General features: G+C 44.9%; 1 protein-coding gene across 6 annotated transcripts in view; it reads left to right on the plus strand.

Annotated features, from left to right (window-relative positions):
• Positions 1-18,899, plus strand: part of LOC138468255 (uncharacterized) — a 733,586-nt gene that overhangs the window by 280,231 nt on the left and 434,456 nt on the right. For all 6 annotated transcript variants that reach the window (XM_069608732.1, XM_069608731.1, XM_069608730.1 and 3 more), the window contains one exon: positions 10,913-11,394. In XM_069608732.1, coding sequence (XP_069464833.1) covers positions 10,913-11,394 — 482 coding nt within the window. The remainder of the gene's footprint in view (positions 1-10,912; positions 11,395-18,899) is intronic.

An 18,899-nucleotide genomic window follows, 5' to 3' on the forward strand; every position in this document is an offset into this window, starting at 1 on the left:
CTGTGGGCAGAAGGGATACTGTAATACCCAAATCCCGGGGCGCCGAATGCATTGGATGAAGCACATGGGTGGCCCAAAACACTCAGGCACACACACCCTGACCTGGCACTCAACCAGAACCCCTCCCACAAACAACATACACATGGATCACACACACATGCATGTGCACTCACCGGACAATGCCTCGTAATCTGGCAGTTCTCCCACACCTTGGATCTGCTCCTCTGTGACGTAGGTCCCAGCAACATGCTCATGTAGAGTGAGTTCAATGTCCTCTTGTGGAGACCCACCTCCAGTCACCAGAGTTGCGGCATGACTTGAGGCCAGCTTTTTCTTTGCCCTACGCTTAAGGTCGTTCCAGTGCTTGTAGCACTCAACAGCTGTGTGCCTCACAAACCCAAGGGCACTTATGCTGTCCGCGATGGACTGCCAGTGTGCCTGACGTCGAGCAGGTGTGATCCTACACCCTGAAGTGACCAACATTTCGGCGTCATGTTCGGACACATACTGCACAAGTGCATCCAGTTCGGCAGCATTGAAGCTAGGCTTCCTTGGCGTGCCGGACCGTGTAGCCGTGTCTGGGTCATCAGCCTGTACTGGACGAGCACTCTACCTCTTTCTTTTTGTGGGTGATGGGGATCCGGAGTGCCCTACGCCGCTCTGGACACTAGAGGCAGGAGCACCGGTGGACTGTGTAGTAGTAGTGTGCAATGGCACACTGACCACATGACTTTCTGCAGGCATTAGCTGAAGTGTGATGATGGCAGGGGGAACCTCAGTCTGATGTACCGGGACCAACACTGTCCTGGCTGGGAGAGTCAGAGCTGGGGTGGACGGAGCTGCAGCTGCCCCTGCAGCCTCCCCACCCCGCCTACTCGGGGCAGCAGATGACATGGCTGCCCCTGTACCATGTGGCCTGGTGACACTGGCTTGCGCTGCCACCCGTGGCCTAGACTTGGCGACCTGGAAGTCAGCCTGGGAGTCACCCTGTGCTAGGTCAGGTGCCACAACGGGCCGGTCCAACAAGGGCTGAGCAGGGATGGTGTCAGCCACGTTTCCCTCAACCATGGGGGGGGGGATGTCTGTCCCTGACTGGTCCTCCACACTTGGGGGGGCTAGGGGTAGTCTGCAAATCCTGGCCACGTCCCCTACCGCGCCCACCACGCCCACCTCTTGAGGCTCGGCCACCTTTGCCACCCTTACCACTTGCTCGCCTCCCAGCCATGGCACTGATGGAGTTGTGCGTATGGGAGTTGCAGTGGACAATTGTCCTGGGCAATTTGGGGTCAATCTAGGGTACTAGATGGAATTCGTACCCAAGTGCTCTAGCAAGGTTGTATGGAACCTCTGGGGAAAGATGACGGGTCACGCAACGCACAGGCACCCCAAAAACAGAAAATGACGTGCACGCGACCCCTCGTAGACCACGTGTGTGGGAAAAAGAACCCGCACTACGCTGTGGCACCCAGAAACACAAAAATGAACGTATGCGTGTCACACGCAGCCTACAATGACCTCTGAAGAGGTACGCTACACACGGGGCTAGCACAGTTGGTAAATACGTGCGCGACTCACCGTCTGCCTGGGAAAAGAGTGTGAAAAATACGCCCCCGCCAAAAGAAGATTTGTACACTGTCTGAGGAGACAGGACAAAAGGAGAAGTCAACGCTGTTTGAGGAAACAGATCGAAGAGAAAATCAGAAAAATACTGACAGAGGTAACGGGGAGTACGAACTAGAAACGCTGTGAAGTAAATCGCGTGTGAACCGACAAGAAGTACAGATTTCACACACTCGCTCTCCACGAGAAGCATGTACAAGGAAATGACGTACTACACGTACCTTTTAAACCGCACCACACATCCAACGTCACTTCCGCGTATACGCACTGAGGCCCTATCCTCCAATTACGTGAGCTGACACTCGGACATGCAGTTTTTGGTCTTGTAACATTCCCCCGGGTACAGGGAAACGCCCGCGCGTGTCACGTCACAGACGCGCCTGCGCTGTCAGGGCCTTTGGTCCAATGGAATCGCGTACACAGACCAATCGCGTGTGGAACTTCTCGCGCACCCCTGAAATACACGCGCCCAGGCCAATCGCGTGTGGAACTTCTCGCGCACCCCTGAAATACACGGGCCCAGGCCAATCGCGTGTGGAACTTCTCGCGCACCCCTGAAATACACGCGCCCAGGCCAATCGCGTGTGGAACTTCTCGCGCACCCCTGAAATACACCCGCCCAGGCCAATCACGTGTGGAACTTCTCGCGCACCTCTGAAATACACGCACACGCTCCCCCAGGCCCGATCGCGTGTGTAACTTCTCGCTCACCTCTGAAACACACGCACACGCTCCTCCAGGCCCGATCGCGTGTGGGACTTCTCGAGCACCTCTGAAATACACGCACACGCTCCCCCAGGACCGATCGCGTGTGGAACTTCTCGCGCATGTAGAACTTTGGTGCACATCTTTTTTCCTGCACAGGGACGCTACCGCCTGCTTTCGTGTGGCGGACATGTATGGGCCTGTGCGCGTCTTTGGCCGTGCGCTGTTTTTCCCTATTCGATTCCATGAATACGTGTTGTAGGCGAGCGTGTGGGCGTTCCGCGCACTTGCCTCCTGTACTTCCCCCGTGACGCCCACATGTTCACGAGTTGTTCCCCATTCTGCGTGTAACGCCCCGTGTTACGCCTACTTTTGTTATGTGCGCCGCGCTATGTGCGAATTCGCTGTGGCCTTATCGCACGGCGTTCGATGACCTGTGCGCCAGCGTTCGCCGCGCACTTTTTCAGCGCACATCCCACATTTTGCGCGTGCACGGACTTCCATGAATAGATGTGCGCTGTTTTCTGTGCAATAATCGCACTTGCACTGCGATTTTCGCTATTTCACTGCGAATCGCACGTTTTCGTACGTCTGCGCCGTTTTTTCAGCGCACATTAATTCCATGAATCGGCCTGCTAATGTTTTTCCAAGTCTATATGGGGGGGGAGGGTTATGTAACTGTAACCAAGGAATACCCAGTATCTGTTATTGAGGGGCTGCTAATAAATCAAAGGATAACAATTCTTGGTGTCCATTTGCTGTGTTTTATCCATGGCTAGACCAGAAACTAAAGTGGTACCATCAACAGCACTGACTGTTTCTGGATGTGCCTTTGCTTTTATAGGGTACCCAGACCATCGTGCATACTGTATGTCCATACAATTGCCTGTTGCCCCTGAATCAATTACCGCCTGAGCGTTGATGTTGGTGTTGTCACGAACACAAAAAGATACAATGAGACATACTGGGCGTCGAAGGGAGACAAAAGGCACTCCATGGACACATACTCGAATGAGGCACTCCATCTACGGTCAAGTTCTGCATGAGTCGGATGCGTGTGAGGGGGAGGGGCCTGCAGCCGTGTCCTGTGCCACCACGCAGAAGGCCCATTCGTCATGCCGGCTCTGTCCAGTAACCCTATGCACAGTCGGTCATCGATCAGAGTTCTGAAAGGCAGACCAGATGGCCTGTCCCCCTATTCTCCCCGGTTTATGTGCTTCACTGCAGAATCACTTGGCGGTGAAATAACAGAAATGTTTAGTTTCCATCTTTATTTCCATATAGCGGTTCTCCTCCTCGGTCGGCATTAGCTCGCACTGATGCATGTGCACCAGGTGGAAACACCGTCCATGCGACTAGGTCCAGTGTCTTCATCCGTTGATTCGTCCTGCCAACTGCTGTACGAAGCCCCATCGTTTTCACGTGTTTCCCTTTCCCTTTCCAGTACTTCCTCCTCGGTATACTAGTGCTCGTACATGTTGGGTCATTATTGTATCCATTGTGTGTTGCACAAACTAAAATAATTGATAGCGGTGGTACTGGAATCTGTCCATACAAGCAACGAAGGTAGCTGACCAGAGCACAGAAACGAGTCACAGAATACTCAAAGTAACACAGAGAGAGGAATGGAATCGAAAATCTGCTACTGTGTGTTGTGAAACGGTCTGTTTATACTTATTGAGGAAAGAGGCGTCCTGCCATTTCCATGGCGACACGTCATTAGCTGAAGCGCAGCGAATGTTGACACGAGACGTGCTTTGCCGTTGTGAAATGGGCGGTACGCGTCTGCTGATGACAGGCTCAGGGGCGGGGGATATGATTTAGTGCCGCAAAAAGCAGGTCAGCCAGGGCGATGTGGGAAATTATAGGATTATCACAAAATGGTAGCTCCCTGGTGCCTGTTTTCGCGTGCGTTTAATGGACGAAAACTCGGGTATGGTCCATAGGAAATGTTTCTAAAATCGAGCGACTTAGGCTTAAAACACATAGCCACCCGTAGGGGCAATAAAAAATGTTGACCAAACCATTCCTTTAAAGGAAATATGTGAACGTGCATAGCCAAAAATGTCAACTGGTCAACGGAAGGTGTGTGCGTGCTCTTCACAAACCACGCAGGCCAGTTAACCATCTGAACAGATGCACGCTTTCTTAAAGGGGATAATGTTTTTCCAAAAAAGAAAATGTTGTTCCATAGCAATAATGTTTTATTGTCTGCTGGTTTCCCAACCAAACACCTTTCCGCCTCTTAAGTTTGAAAACGTTTGAGAGCAAGTTTCTTTCTTGTGTTGTCCTCCATTTTGTGAGCTGCCTTAGCTCCCGAAACAGTAAGTGACATCAGACGAGGATCTTCTGATCAGTCTGCCTGTCCATTATAACAGGAATCCAGCAAATTAAATTGTTCAATTTTCTTTTTTGCTCTCTAGCAGCAGATTTACATGTGGAGTACTCCTATATATAATCAGCAACATAAAAGCCAATACTAGTAGTAGCACTACCACTAGTGGGAGTGGTGCAAGTTATAATAGTACCAGTGATATTAATGGTATTACCAATAATACACTACAAGAAGTAATATACATATTGCCAGAACTACTAAAAGTACTACTTTTGCTAACAGCAGTAGTAGTACCAGTACTGTCATTAGTAGTGCTACTAATACTTCTACTTGGGTCTTTTGGGACAACTAAGTAAGAAATAATCAGCGGCTCCAAAATACATAGAAAGATTGTCCTTCCTTGTATGTTCCATTTCTGTGTTAGGTAAGGGGCTACTAATGGATCCAATTTGCATAGGTTCGGATTCTGTACTAATATAAGTAGTGGGTACCTCTGGTTTAGTGGAGGATACCGTTTTTTACCTTTTCGTTCTATTATACGGGCATCTATTTGAAGAACCAAATCAGAAAAACCATCTGTCACAAAAGGAACCGTAGCTAAAATGTCTTTAAATGTGTCAGACTAGCCCTTATAGAATAGTGCTGCTTTTTTTTTATCCTCCATCCCAGTTGGTCTCAGCTGCTAATTGGTTAAAACGAGCCAGATATTTCAATATAGAGATATTGCCTTGTTTTAGCTCAAAACATTCCAGCTCTGTGGATTGAGATTTGTACCGGGTGTCAAGGAATCGATTTATAGTAACAATGAGGGCATCAAAATCATATAAAACGGGACTATTGGCCTCTAAAAGCAGATTAGCTCAGGTGACGGCTGTATCACCTAGACGTGAAAGAACAAATGCGCCTTTTGTCGTTGCATCAGCTAATGAGTTGGGATGCCATAAGAAATGAAGTTTATATTGGTTGAAGGTATGATAAGTCTTAGGATCACCATAAAATCTTTCTGGAGGGGCTTGAGGGAACGCAGCTGTTAGTACCACTGGAACGCGACTGGATCCAGGAGCGGAAGAACCTGGCGCACCAGGTGCAGCAGCACTGGTTCCAAATTCATTGTCATGCAGAAGGGAATGTGCCATGCTGTGTAATGCATCAATGATTTGATGGAATGAAGCATGTGCTGAAGACATGTCCTTACGTATATCTGTAACCAATTATGCTAGTGCTGCTCTGGACTCTGCCATTCTATCGATGAATGAATTGGGTCTTCTTATTTTGTCAGAATGTGAGTCGATCATATTTACTCTACTTCTGCAAACCTACAAAGAGGGTGATCTTTCTTATGAAATAAACCTTCACCCTGTAATTATCAAATGGGTGATCCTGTGGTTCGTATGAAAGAGCCAGAAACCATCATGGTACACCAGCAGGAAAGAAAGGGGCAAGATTAGTGCTTAATATAACCTGTTAAATCATGAAAAAACACACTTTACTTCCACCTCAACTAACCTGGGTTTACTGTGGTCAGTTTCTGGATGGATGAAAACCAAGTGATGGGTAGCAAGTTAATGAAATGGTGGTACTCTGTAAAGTAAATCCCACTTCATGAAATACTGCGTTTTATATAAATCATTAAATAACAGTAATAATAAGGATACCAGCTCTCACCTACTGATGTGTTTACACACAGGGTTGAATGGAAAAGTATTTTCCTCCAAATAACGAGCAAAGTATATTGTGCAGGAATTTAGTAGACAATGAATAAGGTGAAAAGGTTAGTAGTGTTGGTAAAAGCTACCGCAGGCGGAACGAGAACGCACTAAGGGCCTCATCACGAGTTGGGCGCTAACCACAGTGGTATTGCCGCCGGGGTTATTAGCCCTACCGCCAAACCCCCGGGTGCTATTAGCGCCGGATCACAGGTTTGGTGGAACGGTAAGTCCCCTTTCTTCCCAGCGGTAATAGCGCCAAGAATCAGCAAAATCGCAGCAAATTTGCCCCCAGCCCAGAGCTGGGGGTAAAGCCGCCAAGCTCGTGATTTGGCGGACCCTTAAATGCAGCAGTAATAGCGTTACCACCGCATTTAAGGGTTATCGCCAAACTCGTGATGAGGCAAGAAGTGTGGGAAGAAGCAAATGGTGACAGTCCGTAACTGCAGAGCATCCAAAAAAAGAAATTCCAGAATCCATACGGAGGAAACAATCCGTTGAATGCGTCAACATGGTCTGTTGAGTGTGGAGAATAATGTGCAGTATCCAGGGGTAATCCAGATGAAAAAACAGGAGTCCGGCCAATGTCAGTAACCAGAGCAAAACCAAGGGAACGAAGTAACGAAGAGTTGCTGTACTGGCTAACAGAACTTCAATAAGAAGCACCCTGAATGCTGCGCAACTCCTATTTGTTTAACTTCCTGAGAATTGTTGCAATGGCAACACACGCCGTGCTGGAATGCTGACGCGAGAGACGCACAGAACATTGTGCAAGCGCTCTGCATTGTTTCAATTTCCATGGCAACTTCCAACAGCGGCGGAGGCTGTGTCACCGAAGCCGTTTTGCCTTCATAGACAACGGGAATGCCTTCCCGTTTCTGACAACCTACCACTCGTAAAGGTTTCAAAGCACCACCTGCGTTGCATTTTGTCTAACCCTGTTTTATGACGTCCATTATGAGTGATGCCATGAAATGACTTAGCGACGCAGTTAATTTTGATTATAACCTGTTACCTATACTTCAGGTTAGATACCATATCTGCAGGCTGATGTATACATAAGATAAATGGTTAAAAATGATTTGTGTTAAAGTGTAAATGTACTCAAAATAGGTGTTTACATGTCTGTCATATCTGCCTTAGAGCTTGTCATTGACACTAAGAAAGGACCAACATACTTGTCCACCGCAGGGGGTAAGTTCCAGTAAACGCTTCTCGTTCTGATGGAGATTAGAACAATTGACCTGACCTAACCTGTTAAATCTGGGATGATACTTGATATAAAATGCGCTACAGTAATCGTATTCTCTGTCCTCGCTCCTGACACCTCTCTTCCTCACTTACACCTTCTGACATTGCAAATGTTTTCATTACTAAGGTTGCACGTCTTCGTTCCTCCTCTTCATCTACTAGCAGCATACCATCCTCCTTCTCTCTTCCTCTTTCTTCCACATTCTCCTCTATATCCGATTCTGCGTCATATCTTGTGCGTGCACCCCCTTCTGCTTCTCTTCTTGATCCCATATTACTAGGCTCTTTCCTTGCCTATTACCTTATCAAACCTCTTTAATTCATCAATCTCTTTCATCTGCTACCTTTCCCACCAACTTTAAAATTGCAGTCATGCTCCCACTTGTGAATAATCCTCACTAGGTACCTCTGCACCTTCAAGCTACTGCCCTTTCTCTCTCTGATTACCGATCTGTCTAAAATGTTGGAACGTGTGGTTTATACTCGAGTCTCGTCCTATCTTTATAATAATTCCAACTGAATCAGGTTTTCGTCTTTTTCATTCTCTGTTTCTAACCCTCTTACCCGCTAGGCAGTCTAAACTTTCTTCTATCCTCATTCTGCTTGATCTGAGGCCGTTGGTGCTTTGGACCACTATACTCTTCTTTCCACTTTAAACTCCCTTGAATTCTCCGGTTCTGGGTTTAGGTGCTATCTATGTGACCAGTCTTTCTCTGTTGCATGGGGTGGCTTTAAACTCCCCTCTTTGCCTCTTGCTCATGGGATCCCCCAAGACTCAGTACTGGGGCCTCTTCTTTACTCACTGTACATTTCTCCTGTCTTCTGTCATCTCCTCTTTTGGGATGTCATCACACTTCTATGCTGACTCCCAACTCTAGATCTCCTTTTTTTTCATTCTCTGACACTCCTCACAGTTCCATCTCGCATTGCCTTCTCTCAATTCAAAGGTGGATACACTCGTGCTTTTTACACTTCAGTACTTCTAAGACAGAAATACTCTTTCCATGCCACTTCTGTTCCTTCACCAATTCCTCACCTTAATTTTCCGACCGTCTTTCCTTCTCATCTTCTGTCCACAACTTGGGCATTCTCTTTCATTCTTCGCTCTCCTTTTCTTTAAATAACTTACATCGCTCGGTCCTGCCATTTTCATCTCTTTAACTTTCGGGAAGCTCGTCCCTTCCTCACCTTTCATGCCACTAAACCTCTGATCACTACCAGTGTCTTCTTCCATCTTGACTTCTGTTCCTGTCTTCTTGTTGGTCTCCCTGCTTCACATCTTGCTCCCTTGCATTCCATTTTGAATTCGGCCATTTTCACACTCTGCGGTACCCCCCATCCCCGCACCCCTCACTCTTCTATTTCCTCTTCTCTTCAATTTCTTTGCTGGTTATCTTTTGAATCCCGTCTGCAGTTTTGTTTTCTCTGTGTTGCTTTTCTCTATTGCTTTCAAATGTATCCATGGACTGGCCGCTGGTTACCTTTGCTCACTGGATTCTTTGTGTACCCCATCTCGTTCCCTTCGCTCCTAGTTTATTTTATCTGTTCCTAGGCCCCCCCTCCCCGTGTGCCCAATTTTGCTTACGCTTATGCTGTCTTCTTGCTCCCAAGTTCTGGAATGCTTTGCCACTTCACATCCAATCTGTTCCTTCCTACTCTGTTTCACACACACCTAAACAATCATCTTCTATCCACTTTTTAACTTTTCTCCTCTTGGTTTGTACATTATGCTGCATTCACTTGTCACCATGTGCGTCACTTTGCCGAAAGCGCCTTGTAAATAAAATACAGAAAAATACAACACAGCCTGCATTTGTGGTCAATTTCTCTTGTATGCTGCCTTGGAAATTCCAATAGAAGGGCTGAAACCTAATGACGAAGAAGCAGGATTTGGACCTTGCACTTTTTATTGCACTCTTTAAAGAGAGGGTATTCTCAATCATAATCCCCAGATTCCTGACCTATTGGACAATTCCCAAACCTTTACGGCCAGAAAGACTGTCATATGGTTTGGATTTTGATTTATGTCTAGTGTCTGTCTTGTTCTGATACTTTTTTAGGAAATTGGTATCCTTAATTGCCACTAAGCATTCATTAGCTGATTGTAGTTGGGGATACTCCTCATGGTCCAGTTCCATCAGAAGTTGAGTAGCATTAGCAGAGTTAAAAAAAAAAGTTAAACAATCTAATACAATTAAAATGCTCAAATGGCTTTTATCCAATGTATTTTGTGCTTGTCTCGGGAGGATAGCTCGGCGGCAATGTGCTCGCCTTGGAAGCAAGATGACACGGAGCAACAGAGGTTCGATAGCTGGGTCCGCACTTAGAAACCTCTGGGTATTAAGCACGTTATATAAAACCTATCATATCACATTGGTCTGAACCCGAGTTGGTTTGGAATTGAGGGGATTTATGGGAATTAACTTTTTGATGGTGTTGTATTGCATCTGGTATTAAGAGGAGGTGAAGTGCAGCTTGGCTTCTGTCCTGCATGTGGGATGGAATCCATTTATTTATTTCAGCAGAAGGGAATAGCAGATATGTGTTTTGGGTCTGCATTGAGAGGGCGTTCTCAATATAGTAAATATTTCAGTGGGTGATCCGCAAAAAGGGGTAGAAATCTATAGGTTCGATGTGTGTCCAGGGATGGGTTATGGTGGACAGGCTTTACTAAGTCTCATTAGTAGGATATGGGGAGGATTCCTTAAAAGCAGTGAGTGAAGAAAATCCAGAATCTGCTTCTGGGGAGGTGGCTGAGATGTAGAAAGTTGACTCGGCAGCTTGGACAGTACAACCCAGTTGACTAGGTAGGGGTCAGCCTCTGGAAGGGAGCCCACCGGCCAGAGGATGGGTCTTTGTGATATCCCTAGACAAAAGAAAATGCTTGCTAAACCTTTCTCAAGCCCTTATCAAGCAGTTGGAATGTTTAAATAGCCGTTCTCGAGCAGTTCATTTATTTTTTTGAGTAAGTATTGAGTAAACTGCTTAGAAAATATTCACTGACAGTTTAGTTGGCTAACTTATATTTTTCCTGGTCTTTACATGCCTGGATGGGCTTGGTACTTAAAGGTATTTTTGAAGATGTTTTCTTGCTTGGTCAATGCATAGGACATGCTGTTTATTTTGTCTAGGTATGATTTGTGTGTGCTCACATTGTACCGTTCTGATGCTAATCAGTTGCTGAATTGCTCCTCTAAGGCTGTCAAGTTCAACGGATTGCAATAGGTTTTTCGCTCAGACAATGCCTCCTCTTGGAAGGTGCCCCCTGAAAATAATTTCATTTATTCCCTTTTAGAAAGAAGACGAAATTGCACTTTGACCCCTTTGGCCATCAACCAGCTTCAGAACCAGGAGAATCAGTGCTGCACGGTGCGGGCCCTCTTCCACGCCAGTTTGGATCGTCACAGTTCTGAAGAGGAGCTGGAGCGCATCAGCAGGGAGTTCGCCGCTGAAAAGCGGAAGTGGTCACAGGTCGGCAGACTCGGTTGCCTTAGCGACACTACATCCTCCAGTGACGAGGAGGTTAAAAACCTGTGCGGGATGTCCTTCAAGCCTGTGGAGCAGGCTGCTGGACTGCACGCAACCCCCAGCCCTGTACCCTTCAGTGCTTCTCCTCCAAAGAGACTCCAGCCGCTTATTCGGAATCCTTCCTCTAGGCCTCTTATCTACGCAAGTGTTGGGCCGGGTTTTGAACAGGGCATGCCATTTAAGAGACACAAACAGTGCTTTGGGGACAAAGCCTCCAGACCCAGCCTTGACTTGGAAAAGATGCAACAGGTAGGTGGAATAAGAAGGTGCATAAAAGAAAGGAACAATATTTGTATTCCTTACATATTGACTAGCCACAATGATGTACCTGCTTATTTTTGGCAATACTGAATTAGGGTGATTGGCCTATGGTAAAATGGGGTTGTTGTAACCAACGGGAATATTCTGTATAATCTGGGTTGCTATTGAATGAATTTAGAAAGTTGTGTTTCTACATTCCTGCAATTCCTGGAAGACGGAACCTTGTTTGATTTGGTAGCTCTAGCAAACCAGTATTTAGATGTTAGTGACGAAGCAAACAAGCCCCCACTCTGCGATTTAGGTTTTGCAACATGTAACAGTTTATTTTCATTGCTATGCATGGGAACAATTGAGGATCCAAGTCCGAGCATTCCTTTTATAACTTTTTGGTAAACTAACGAACAAGAAACAGTTTATTACATCAGTACATTTTCTGTTATGACCTTGTACATGTTGGATGTATTCCTGCTGGTGGTCAGTCAAAATCTCGGAAAAAAAAAAAAAAAGGTCAAATGACAATAATCTCGAAAAATAAATCTCGGAAAAAAAAAGTCGAATTCCCTCTTTTTTAATTATATATTTATTTTGGGATCCGGGAATGAAAAAAATGGGTTAAACAAAAAAAAAGGAGGGGGTTGGGGGGGAACCCCCATTTCGAAAAAAAAAGTCATAAAAAATGACTTTTTTCGAGATTTTTTTCTTTCTTTTTTTTTTGTTTTTTTTTTTCTCGAGATTTTGACATTCGACTTTTTTTCATTCGACCTTTTCACTATAAACCATTCCTGCTTACACATCCTTGCCGCATTTGGTCATGTGTATCATCTCTTGCTTACACATCCTCGCTGTATCTATAGGTGTGCTGTTAACTGCTCTAAACATCGCCCCAAGCATTGCCTTATGGGCCCTGCCGCATTCTAATCACGCAATGTACTCGGTGAAAGATGTAAATGTGTTTTAATCAAACCTTAAATCTTTCACCTAGCGTAGAAACCAGGGGGCTGTGCCTGGCTCCCGAGTCCTGACACCTAAATGTACCAGCAAATTAATTCTGTGGCCAGTAATATAACACATGGTAGTGATACCATAAGAAAACGTGTTCATGCTGTCAGTATATGCCACTACCCCGTATACGAACATTTGGTTATTGGCCTTGCCCTTAATGCCAGTAAAAATCTCCTGCCACAGGAAGAAAAACATGTTATTGCTGCTGCAGAAATCCTTGCTCAACCCCAGCTCCACCATGCAAGATGGCTGATCATGTTGACTTTGCCATCGAGTAAAACATACAACACTACAGTGAGGAAAATGTTATTTGCTGGCTGCACAAGTGCCCCCACCCTCCTCCTGTAAGAGCACAGATTATATTGGCCTTGCCCCTTATGGGAGTAGAAAATGCCACGCCACAGAAAGAAAATGTCCAGTCTGCCTGCCCTATTATGCTTTAACCCCCCCCCCCATCTCAAACCCTCATCCATTTAATACAATTCATCTAGTTGGCTTTGCCCAAAACTATCGGTAAAACCTATCATAAAATGTCCATGCTCCAATACCTGTTGCCCGGGCTCCAGCCTTGCACGCATACATTCATACCCATTCATGCACCAACAAGTTACCAAGTGGTGGTTGGTGATTTGCTTTTTAATTGGAAGGGCTAAAACATTTCCCACAAATTGCCAGAGCAACCAAGCGTAAAGAGTGGGCCCGAACCAAGCAAAGGAAGTTCTTTTTTGCAGAGAACATTTATTAATAATTAAAATGTTGCCTTCTAGAGCACACTTTCTTTGAAAAATTGAGTATGTAGCCAGAAAGTTTGCAATTGGTTTTGCAGGGTAATTCCAATCCAGTAGATGCAATTTAGCAACAGTACACCCACATTTCCCAAATGCATTTTGCCCACAATATATATTCATTCTACCTCTACATCTCCCCCCGCCCCCTCCAGACAGGAAGCAGGAGAGCCGTAGTGCAGTGGTGGAAGCTTCTGTCATTTTTCATGATAGTTAAGGGCTTCCAGCGCCAAGTCAAATATTTGTACAATGCCACCTTCTAAACCTCTGCTTAAATTGCACATATTGGTCCCTTCAAAGTTGTATCAAGTATTGTTGGCAGACTTTTCCAACCACCTATTAATGGCAGTAGGGCTTCTGCTCACAGATGAGATGCAGATAGTTCCCTCCAGTCCAGATGCATTTGTACCCCATTTTCTCAGGCATAAGTGAATTTAGAGTTCCCTTTATAGCGTTTAAACATTAAAAAACATAGGCTGCATAACAGCGAACAGAAGCTCTGCGTTGCTGCCAGTAGACGGTGGCTTCACAATCCTTTTCTCTGTTCCCTATAATTAACATAATAGATATCGAGGTTCAGTGAAAAAACTTACGGTGTTGGTTTAACACAACAAAACCCTCGAAATACAGCAGTGTTCTCTCTGAGCACCCCCATTTCACAGCACACCCATGACCTCACTTACGGCATTAATTAATTCATTGTTGGACATCACTGGAAACTACACGAAATGCCTCATTATAGACCTTTGGGATCTCCATGTCTTTTTCCCAAGGCACAAATCCACTCCATGTTTTCAGGATATTCCCAAACAAGATCTTCATTTTAGTGCAGAGAATCTAAATAGATTTTTATTAAAATAGATGGTTGTCAATCAGGTATTGGAAGAAAGCCTTTAGCTTGTGCCATGCCTAGCTTATTAAATTCTACATTATAAAATTACAGATGTAAATCATTCCAGATAATACAAGTGTAAACATCAAGAGCAAAGTGCGACTTGTTTATAGCCTGAAATACAAAGATGTTTGTACTACAACTCCCATCAACCTTAGCCATGCTCATGGGAGACCTAGTCCAAATCGGAATATTCCAAAATGACATAGAATAAACGATCGAATTGGAGATTTGCCTGAATTTCGGCTGTTCGAAAAAATACTGAACGCTGGAAAGGTTCGACCAAATCCCACATTTGTGGGTTGTGGGGGCGTCCCCCTGCACCCTTGTATTTTGTGAGTGGGGATTGCGGGGATGTCCACCGCAGCAGGCCCCGAAAAAAAGAATTACTTTTTATTTTTTTTTTAAATGAAAGGATCCTGCGGCGTTGGTTCCTGATCATGGAAGTGAAAGGGAACAGGCGTCACAGGGATGTAGCGAGTCGGCGGCACACAGCGAAGTGTGCCGCCGCAAGGTAGGTGGGGGTGGGGGTCGGGGCGGAGGCCAAGTCGTAAATATTCAGGGGAGAAAAGACCAAAGGTGGTTTTTAAAGCAAAAAATCTGCTGTCTTTTCTCCCTGGAGCATTTCCGTCACGGCCTTTCAACCCTGATTCGTCCAAATCATCTGGGTAATGTTTATAGGCAAATGAAAAGCTTCATTTGACTGACAAAAGCTAATCAATGAACAACATATTTGATTCTGCTTTCTAAGGGTTGTGTGTGTCCCTGCTGATTAGCAATCCGCTTGGCCTGATTTGCAAGATTTGATTTTACATTTTAATTCGATGGTAGATTATGCAGATGAAGAGCATGAATTGTTAGAATCATATGTGACCAGCGATCGGTTTGGATAAAGGCAATCTAATCTGTTTGATGGATTATCAATAACGTTATTATTTGTTGAGTTTGATAAATTGGGCTTTCAATAACTGTTCTAAATTCTTACTGAAAGGTGGGGGTCACACAATTTAACATTGCATGAGGAGGTTCTGGCAGTGAAGGGTGAAATGCATTGCTGTTTGCTTGTTGTTCCTTGGATTTTGGCCTAATATTGTTTAAAGCACTCGGGAGACTGATCAATTATTGCACAAGCACAACATGTATGCATGTATTCAGTTTATAGAGCATTTCACCACTGCATAGATTATTTTTTTTAGGCCTTTAACCCCAAAATGCAGCATAGAAAGTGTGACCCGGTCTTGAGAACCTTTTTAAGCTTCCTTCTGAAGTTTACATGATTACTGATGGATCCTATGCTTATGGCATAGTTTTGCAGTGTGAGCTGAAAGGGTTCTAGCCCCATATTTAGATTGGGAGGCCCTGTGCACCACGACTCGCCTTATTTCCGAGATGACTCTGTGAACCAAGTATCGGATCATGAAGTCCACTTTGGCCAATATTCACAAGATGGGCTTAGCTTTTGGGTCTTGATCAGAGGGCTGGACAATGTACTGTTATGTGTGTCTAAATATTCCCAAACAAAGCTGTTAAAACCAGGATCTGACCGTGGCAACGGGTTATGGAGTGGAATGCAAGGGTGGACTGGGAACTAAAGGAGGCCCTGGAAATAATTATCAAACTGGCCCCAAATTACAAATTTTCAGCCAGTCTAACCATTTTCCTAGGAGAACATTTGGAAATAAAATAATAAGAGGCCCATGCTGGAGAGACCTACCAGGAAATCTCCAGAGTTCCCTATAGGCCAGTCTACCCCGGGTACAATGTCCGCGGAAGCCTCAGTTGAAAAAAAAAACTTCTTCTGGAAACTGCTTTGAGATGTCTTGACACTGTTTCATTTGGATCTGTCAATCTGTAATTCTCAGTGGCACGGGCCCACATAGCATCGATAGTAGTTCCAGTCCATCTATTTACCCAACAGTGTCTGAGGGGGGTATCAAATGTGCATATGCTATTCATCAAGGCACAGACTTTAAATACACAATCTCCGAATTTGCTACCATCCCAACGCGCCCCTACTAAGGGAGGACTATCTAGCTGCCATTAACCTATCCAGGATAAGGCAAGGAGTTTGCTAGGGCCTAATGTTATAATTAAGGTTCAGCAGGATGATGTCGACCCCTGCTGCATAAAGCACAACATTGTGTTTAATGGCTGTGACTCAAGGGGACACAGATATTCCCATTCCTATAGAATAGGCCAAACGTCAAGGGGTGAGATCTCTATCCTTTTTAGATGATTCGGTAGAATGGCCTAGTCATTGGTGCAGAATGTATTAGCCAACACCATCCTCATCCACTGGTCTCCTTATGTTATCCAGCATGCAGACCACCACCACTGCTGCAGTACTATGCAGTAATGTGTATGGTGGGCGAATGAGTGTGATCACCTTATGTCTTGCTCTTGTTGGTGTGTGCTTATGGTGGTAGAGCCCAAGCCACCTGTGGTCAGCTCGCACACTTACTGCACTACTAAGAATTCCTTTACTCTTTTGATCCGCGTGTGATGTTTAATCGTTAGACTTACTAGGATGGTTTTTGTACAGTGGAGAGTAATGCTCCTTCATTAGCAAAAATGTGGGAAAGTAGTATACAGGTATTCATTTGTATTATTTCCTCATTCTATCATCTATTTTTCCAGTGCGTTTGTATGACTGTTGGACACAATATTCTTCATGCAGTGTTAGTGTTTTTCATGCCAAGTGTGCCACATCATTTGTGTATTTTTGGCATTCGCCCATGCAGACTGACCTTGCTGGGAGTACACAGCTCACTGCAGGGCATCCTGACATTGTTGGTTCTTCTTCTCCTCCCACCTTCTTACTCCACACTCCTCCTCACTCATGAACCGTCGTTATTACTAAAGTGATGCACCTAAGTGAAGAAGGCCGAGGTGTATGGAGAAAGAAGGAATACTTCCGAATGAGGACGATGTCTGAATAGGGAGAAGACATGAGGAGCAGAAATAAGAATGCCTGAAAATGGATCCATTAATGTGCCTTCTGGGCTTCCTCCTTTCTCCTACCTCCATAGTCCTGCTCCCCTCTCATTCTAATGTGCTTCGTATTCGTGCCCTGTATATCCACAACTGTATATAGTGATGTGTATTCGCCTAATTCATACTGATGGTATTGATTTCAATTGTTGTGCATTTTTCACAATTCCTTCAGAGACTGACCTTGGTTTTGTGCCGTACGTTGTTCCGGGCCTTGAGTGCAATGTTCAGGCCTCTTCATTGTGATGTATTTGTATTTATTTGAAGAATATGGATGTCGTTTTGATCAAAGATTACTTGCATAACACATCCACAATTTGTGAGTGGTTAGGAATGATAATGACGACCTGGTGAGGGGGACTGAGATGTAAGAGGAGAAAGGACGTCCTAAAATCCACTTTAGGTTGTTCTTTTCTCCAAGTGGTGCTGTCACGCCCCAGTCTTCCTCGTCACTCCACGGTGGCTGAGGTGAGAAGTGACATCTTACTTCTGCTCACTTGTTAGGATTAAGAAAGTAGACTTGGTGATTGTGGGTGACTGAGGAGTCAGGGGAAGGTGTGAGGAGAAAGCACAACATCTTAAAATCCACTTTAGAACATCTTCCTTTCATCTCCTTGCATTTCCTTTTCACTTCTCGGTCTTCATTCTTAGTCCTAACATCTCACTCCTCCTCACTTGGTAGGACTAAGCATGTAGACTGAGTAAGAAGGATGACTGAGTTGGAAGGCGTTCTGAGGAGGAGTTAGGGTGTCCAAATGCAGGTCCTGTCACTCATCCAAGGGAGCTATTGTTCACCCTGGACCCTTGATGGTATGAATTTCATTAAAACTATTTCTTTCCAGACCTTTCATGCACATGAGTACAAAAAACAAAGATCATGTACAATAAAAGAAAACTTATCAAAGTAAATAAAATGGTCTACGGGAAGGGGGACAACAAGAGCACCTGAAAGGAACCGTGACCACTGAAGGCAGCAGGGAGGGTGATAAGTCTTTCTAGTGGGCACAGAAAGGGCACAGTGGGATATCAATTCTGCATTGTAATTGAATGGTCTGGAAGAGTTCGAACTACCCACAGAATAGTAATAGCCAAATGGGTATTCCAGAGGTCCACAATGAATATGTATGTGACCAATTTTCATAAAATTTACTTCAGCTGACCTTTCCATATGTTTTGTGGGCCTTTTGAAAATCGAAAACTAGATTTTACGATTTGTTGGGTTGCTGTCCCCAACCTTAGGTTGATTAGGAGCATGCTTAAAAGCACTTGGGTGCAAGCCATGTGCTATCTGAACCGAAATTCATGGAAAGGAGTGGGAGGTGCGAATTTAGGGAGGTGTCTGTGTCTCTGTGATGGGACTTGCATGTTTGTGCTCATGACCATGCGGTCTGCAGGGTTTCATAAGAACATGATCTGCATTCAAAATGGTTTGTTGGAAGAAGACCATATCTGTGGGTAAAGAGCATGGAAACTTTGTACAACGCGTGTCCTTCTGTGTTATAATTATTCATGTCATGGTGGCATGTTACTTAATCTGCCCAAAGCAGGTCTCGTAAAATCTACTCTACCACTTGCATTGTCAAGTAGTTTTTATGATTGATGAGTACCATTTACATGGTACTCGACCATTCTGGCGAGTACAATGAAATACTGGAATGTTTGAAACTTTAATTTTTTATTTACTGCATAAGAAGGCACTAGTAAGATTTCTGGCACCTGTCGACATGGGTTGAGTGCAAATCTCTTCGGTCGAGCAGGTGAACTAAGTTCCAGCTATAGTGTGATATATATTTTAATATAGTATTTGGCCAAAAACGCATGCT

The sequence above is a fragment of the Ambystoma mexicanum genome, chromosome 4q (genome assembly GCF_040938575.1).
Source record: "Ambystoma mexicanum isolate Mex_15411 chromosome 4q, UKY_AmexF1_1, whole genome shotgun sequence".
Taxonomy (NCBI): domain Eukaryota; kingdom Metazoa; phylum Chordata; class Amphibia; order Caudata; family Ambystomatidae; genus Ambystoma; species Ambystoma mexicanum.